Raw genomic sequence first — 7581 nt, 5'->3', positions numbered from 1 at the left:
TGCATTTTTAAAAACAAATGAATCGTTATAACATTGTTGACGTAAACGTTGACAATTTGAAAATTTGTAAAAAAAAATTTTCCTGATTGCCAGATTGGTTTAGCCCGCTTGAAATTCATAGATTCAACAGGGTCATAAAAAACCCTTTAGTAGTCACAAGACATCAAATTTTCTGATGTTTTCTTATTATTCCTGATTTTATTTTTAGCAGGGTGGGTACAATATTTTTATAGATATTTATCTATTTTCTGAGTTATGGGACGGAAGGGAGCAATTATTGCCTGATTAGTAACTGGCAACATTGCACTGCAGTATTGCCAAGGTTGCAATGCAATTTACATTATCTAGGAAGTAAAAATTATCTAATTGCTAAATAGATATTTTTTTGTTTCATCTGTGAAAATAATACATGTTTAAATGTAAAACTTTTCACTGAATTTCATAAATTTTTTCTATTTATCTATTTCAAATTCTTTTTTTAACTTCGATGAGTTTTTAAATTACTTTTTCACGATGTCGCTGTTAATGTTCAAGATATATGAAAAAAGTTTATTTCCATACACGTGTATATATACAATTTCTTTACATTAAATGTTTTCAAATGATCTGTAGATTTTCTATTGGTTAATAGAACATAAAATTCAATGATAATTTATGTTTATTACATGTTCTTCAGAGAAATGTAAAAATTTGTGAAATTATAAAATATTTCTGAACGTTATATTGTTAGTCTTTTGCAAAAATAGCTGCATAGTTTGAGCAACTAAAACTAATAAGCTTTATCTAATTGTTTAATTTAATGAAAAAAGAGAATTTAATTTTGCACTAATAATGTAAAATCAATAATAAAATACATTTCCGTCAGCTTTAGTAACTTCTGACAGATAGGCTGATTCTTGACACCATTAAAACAGGTAATATTACAATGTAATAAAATATTATCCTATAATAAATTGGCTATACCTAATCCCTTCGATTTTGAGAAAAATTATTATGATGGACCAAAAATGCATAAAAAAAGGAAATTAGCAGTTTTAAAATTTGTTTTGTGCACTGTCTACTTTACTTTGCATTATTACTTTTTTCCCTCAGCTTACGCTGACTTATCCCTACTCTAGCGCTTTTTAATGTAATTCCCATAGTCCCCACCAGGCGACCGAATTATCGTTTTTTGTCGATAACGGTCACTTGCGTAAGCAGAGAGTTAAGTTGATTAGTGCAAATATTTTCAAATCGTGAAATATCCACTTAGATTTCATATATTTAATTCTTTTTAAAAAATTACAGATTTGGATAGTTTTTTTTTGCCATATAACTTTTTTTAATTAAAAATTTTCATTAGACAATATAGCGATATAAATAAATAAGTCGACGGTTTAGAGTGCAAACCTGCTAACTCACAATTATGAAATTTTTCAGGAGAGTCAAAAAACTTTTCAAACGAATTTTTAGGTTATATTCTTATAGAACAAAACTTTCAGTATATTTGTTTTATTAATAGAATAACACAATGCTACTTAATAATAATAAGTACTTCCTTTTGAAATATATCTCAATTGATATCTCTTACCCCGTGTAGAAATCACTATGCTATGCCTAAAATGATTATTGGCCCTAGCTTGGACCTAACTTGGCAACCCCTTTTTATATATCCTAGGCTGGTCCTAACTTGGTACTAACTAGGAGATCCAGTTATGACTTAGAAAATTTTTTAGGAAAATAAAGTGTCAAAATTGATACATGAAAAACATGTAAAAATTGATAAATATTCTCAATTAATATTTATAAAATTAATTGATAATCATATTTGTTTAAACAATTTATTGTTTGACATAAATCAGAAAATTATACAAATACTATAAAATAAAGTTAATTTATTAATTTATTAATTCAGCAATTGTTTAAACAAATAATTGTTATTTACTAACTTTTTACACAATCAACCTAGAAACTAGCAGTTTTTTCTAATTTTGCAATAAGTAAATACTCAGATTAGTTAATTGCAAAATTTTAAAAGACTACAAGTGTCTAGACGCTTTATTGTCTCAAGAGTTAATAAATAACAACAATTTTTTGTTTAAACAAATGCTTAATTGTTAAAATTATAAATTATCTTCATATTTCACTACTCAAGTGTAATAATCGCGAAGTTAGATAAAAAACTGCAAATTTTTAAGTAATTTGTTACAAAAGTTAATAAAACAGCAAAATTTATTTATTTATTAAAACAGATACAGACTGCAATATAATTATCATTATGAAAATATATTTCTAATTTCGTTCGCTGATTTTAAGTTTCGTTTAAGTTGGTGCTAAACACTAAGAGATATTGCAATTCGAATGTGGGCTGACCCACCCAGGTCCAACCAGGACCTACCTGGGCTTCCCAGTTTCATTAGCAAAAATTTCTAAGTCCAAGTCTAAAAAATTTTTTGCAACAAAAAATTAATACTTAAAATGATTTAGAATAATGAAAAACGTGTTTTTAACATAAATTTTTTTGACATTTTTTTAAAAAGTGGATCACTCGCTTAATTAATTAGGAAAAATTTCCAAGTCCCGTGTAGAAATCACCATGCTATGCCTAAAATGATTATTGGCCCTAGCTTGGACCTAACTTGGCAACCCCTTTTTATATATCCTGGGCTGGTCCTAACTTGGTACTAGATAGGAGATCCAGTTATGACTTAGAAAAATTTTTAGGAAAATAAAGTGTCAAAATTGATACATGAAAAACATGTAAAAATTGATAAATATTCTCAATTAATATTTATAAAATTAATTGATAATCATATTTGTTTAAACAATTTATTGTTTGACATAAATCAGAAAATTATACAAATACTATAAAATAAAGTTAATTTATTAATTTATTAATTCAGCAATTGTTTAAACAAATAATTGTTATTTACTAACTTTTTACACAATCAACCTAGAAACTAGCAGTTTTTTCTAATTTTGCAATAAGTAAATACTCAGATTAGTTAATTGCAAAATTTTAAAAGACTACAAGTGTCTAGACGCTTTATTGTCTTAAGAATTAATAAATAACAACAATTTTTTGTTTAAACAAATGCTGAATTGTTAAAATTATAAATTATCTTCATATTTCACTACTCAAGTGTAATAATCGCGAAGTTAGATAAAAACTGCAAATTTTTAAGTAATTTGTTACAAAAGTTAATATAACAGCAAAATTTATTTATTTATTTAAACAGATACAGACTGCAATATAATTATCATTAGTAAAATATATTTCTAATTTCGTTCGCTGATTTTAAGTTTCGTTTAAGTTGGTGCTAAACACTAAGAGATATTGCAATTCGAATGTGGGCTGACCCACCCAGGTCCAACCCAGGACCTACCTGGGCTTCCTAGTTTCATTAGCAAAAAATTCTAAGTCTAAGTCTAAAAAATTTTTTGCAACAAAATATTAATGCTTAAAATGATTTAGAATAATGAAAAACGTGTTTTTAACATAAATTTTTTTGACATTTTTATAAAAAGTGGATCACCCGCTTAATTAATTAGGAAAAATTTCCAAGTCCAAAAGACGAATATTTTTTTTAGACCAAGAAATTAATGTTGAAAATGATTGAGAACAATGAAAAACCTGTTTTTAACGAAAATGTACAGATATTTTTTTTCTTGATATAATATAAAAATATTAATTTTTGAATTTTTATATTTGGATATTATTTTATTATTATTGTTGTTGTTAAACTATTTTTTTTATTTATTATCGTGTATTAGTGTCAATAATTACTATATTGAATCATCAAAAGCAAGTCCACAAGTCACTGACAATAAAAATTTTCATCTCAACTAGTTTCATTAGCATAGTGGTTAGGGCGTTAGTCTCGTAGTCCGTAGGTCGTAAGTTCGATTCCCGCGTGCGTTAGATTTTATTTACTTCTTAGGTTTGCGTTTATTCCGATTTTTCTGCATTGTATTCGTATAAGTATGCAATTTAATGATTATATATACTGTAAAATAATTTAATTAACAAATTTCTAATTTTTTTATAATTTTTAATGTATATATTAGAGGAATATATATTAATCTCTACATATACTAACATTATTTATGAATTCGCTTTTGGTCATCACTTAATTGAAAAAAATAATAATTAATTAAAACTAATACTTATTATTAATAATTTAGGTTATTTCTTTAACAAATATTATAAACTAATTAAAATTATAATGAAATAGAAAATACTGTCTGAGATGGTCCTTTCTAGGTCCTAAAATGGACCCATAAACTGGTCCTAACTAGGCTCCCAAGTTAGGACCAGGCTAGAATCGCATCACCACCCATTGTTGGTCCAACCTACACTGCCAACCTAGGACCAAGCTATTAACAGGGCAAAATAGGTAGGACCTGGCTAGGACCAATTTTCATTTTCCACACGGGAAACTCAAAATATAGACACATTTCAATACAATACAATATATTATGTGGAGTTATAGCAGTGCAATTTGACATGTATGGAGTTAGCTGTTTTATTCATAACACTTTTTTAGCAATTTAGAGACATAATTTCGTCAAACTGTTTTACTTGGCTGATGTATCACCTCTTTATCTATCAAATACAAAAAGAATCTCAAATTTGATAAAAAGTGGAGTTAGCAGATTTGCACTCTAAACCGTCGAAGTGCCAAAAAAATAAATAAATTGTTTCATAATTTTCAAATTTTACCGGATTCGTTTAAAACTTATTACCTACTCGGGGGTTTTTGAGGTCGCTGATTACGAATCTTAAGTCACTTTTTAAAAATTCACAATGGCGGATCCAATGTGGAGGACACTTATTTACTCGGGTGTTTTTGGGGTAGCTGCGTACGAAATCTGAGATCAATTTTTAAATTCAATATGACAGATGCTAATGAAAAGGTTTCCAATTTTAAAACCAACTTTTTCACCTTTTCAACGCTATTTAAAAAAAATATTACTTTAATTAAATATAATTATTTGATGTGTATTTTTAAATAATCCTCGTATGTAGGATCGTAAATGGGTGATTAAAATTAAAATGTCATGTTCATGTCCAGCCTGAAATTTTGGAATACCATTTAATATATAAAAGTTTTTTAAGTCAAATATTTTTATTAATCACTTGTTCTACTTAAAGGACTTAAGGTAATAATTTTTAGACACTATAAATTCTGTAAAAAAATTTGATACAGAAAAATTAGATGCTTTTTTTAATTTATCTCATGATGACCCACTTAAAAAGTTTTTTCAATTACTCAATTATTTTTTTTCTAATTTTTAGGTCACATAATATCTTCAGGAATAATAAGTTTCAACTAAATTTGTACATCACAATAGCATCATGATCAGAGTAGTGACTCTCTGCCTACTATTCACACATATCAGTTGCCAACAACAAGAGAGTTTTAATCTTTCTGACATATTGAAAATGGAAGAAACTTTAAAAGAATCTATAGAATTCGTAAAGAATAAAGTTACAGATAAACGCGGGGTACTTTTTATTGGCATTGCTAAAGCTGGAAAAAGTACATTAATGAATTATGTAATTGGTAAAAAATTAAAGGCTGTAAGAACGCATAAGTTCGAAAACATAATGATTACACAAGAAAGCGAAGGAGATGCTGCTCCGGAAATTGGTAACAAATCTACATCATTAACCACAATTCCAACAAAGTGGAAATCGAACAAAATTCCCGATTTTACTCTGTGGGATTGTCCTGGATTTAGTGATAATAGAGAATTAATACAAGACGTTACTAATGCCTTGTATATCTATCAATTGATAAAAAGTATTGATGAAATAAAATTTACGTTGGTTATTAGTTATGATGCCTTTAAAGATGATAACATTCAACCTTTTCTAACACTTTTAACCCATATTGCAACATTGTTTGGTAATAACTTTAAACATATTTATGACAGCATATCAGTCATTTTCACAAAAGTGCCGTTCTCTGTAAATAACGAAGTCGTTAATAATGAATATATAAACAGCAAATTGCGGGAAAAAGTTGTATTAAGAACTCAAATAAAAATGGATGAAAGTTCTCGAAATTTCATCAATTATTTAACAAATAATGAAGATAATATTGCCATATTTAGAAGACCAAAAAGAGAAGGTAAACTCACTACTTGTGTTAATGATAACATAATGCCGGCAATTAGAAAAACAAAGAAAATTAACAACATTTTAATCAAAGATGTAAAACCAAGCCTTTCTGTTGAATCTTCTTTGTACTTGCGCACAAGCCTGTCAGATTTACTGCAGACGAAATCATTTTTAGACATGCAAAATGATGTATCAAGAATTCTACAATCTTTAGAAAAAGAAATAGATGGAAAAAAATGTATTCAAAATTTTGGATGTATGTCATATAATAAAGTCAAGCTTACAAGATATGCATACAAAATAAAATTATATAGTAATAGAAATAATTATGCATTTGATAATATAGAAATGCTTAAAAACCTGCGCGTTGAATTCAAAGAATCAATACATAAGAGGAATCTGTTAGAAATAATGAAAGCAGTTTCATTTATCGATATAGTTCTGAAAAAAAATGCAGAAAAGCAAATAGCATTATTTGTTAAATCCATTATGGATCATTTTGAAGCAGCTATTGTAAACTTAATAGCAAAGATTGATTACAATTATTATAATATGCACAAAAATAAGTTTACTGTCACCATAAAAAACTAAGTTAAAATTTTCGTTAATTTATAATTAATTATTATAATTATTATTATTAAAATTATTATAATTATATTTATTATATAATTTATATATAATTATAATGTTCAGAAATAATAATAATTAGTATTTAGAAACAGTAAAATTTAACTATATAATATGTAATAATATCCGTCCAGTAGACGAAACTAGACAATAGTAACCGAAAAACTCGCTGATACAATATAAACAATTATATTTCTATGTACTGAAAAATGTAAAATAAATATAATAAAATTAATGTTAGAAATATATATACCTATACTATTCTTTTTGCTGAATTAAGATTTTTAATTACGAGTCAAGAATTGGACTTTATTAGCAATTAGTGATATCTATTAGATGCCATTTAATAAACTCTTTGGTTTAGAGTTACAGGTGTTTTAATGTTTAAATGACATCTAATTGATGTCAGTAATTGCTGATAAAGTCAAATTTTTCATTTGTAATTAAAAATATAAGAAAACTAATAGAAATTGTTTAGTTGCAATAATACTGCTTCACAGGTAGAGGTCTTATTAAATGCAGATATATATATATATATATATAATTTAAAATAATAATTATAATAATAATATAATAATAATAATATATATTATTATATAATATTAATAATATATAATAATATAAATTGATTAATATAATAAATATATATCGAATAGAGTTGCCAAAAGAAATAAGATTTAGTTTTTCTTTGATTTCTAAAAAAAATTCATTTGTTGCTTTCTTCCTTTTTCGAAGGTAAATAACATTAGAATGTCTCTCTTTATCTAATTTGCATAAATTTACTCGTTTCATAGAAGGATTTCCTTTTTTCCATTTATCGGATAATATTAATTTGATTAGGCAACTTT

The 7581-nt window shown here is 26.2% G+C and overlaps 1 protein-coding gene across 1 annotated transcript; it reads left to right on the top strand.

Annotated features, from left to right (window-relative positions):
- Positions 1–697: 697 nt before the first annotated feature.
- LOC122498187 lies at positions 698–6981 on the top strand. The gene is made up of 2 exons (XM_043605822.1): positions 698–914; positions 5279–6981. Exon 2 carries the CDS (start codon positions 5339–5341, stop codon positions 6695–6697), a length of 1359 nt encoding a protein of 452 aa, XP_043461757.1. The 5' UTR covers positions 698–914; positions 5279–5338; the 3' UTR covers positions 6698–6981.
- Positions 6982–7581: the final 600 nt, after the last annotated feature.

This window comes from Leptopilina heterotoma, unplaced genomic scaffold (genome assembly GCF_015476425.1).
Source record: "Leptopilina heterotoma isolate Lh14 unplaced genomic scaffold, ASM1547642v1 Lhet_142, whole genome shotgun sequence".
Classification (NCBI taxonomy): domain Eukaryota; kingdom Metazoa; phylum Arthropoda; class Insecta; order Hymenoptera; family Figitidae; genus Leptopilina; species Leptopilina heterotoma.
Note: the sequence above shows the minus strand (reverse complement) of the source record. Positions and strands in the feature narration are given on the sequence as shown.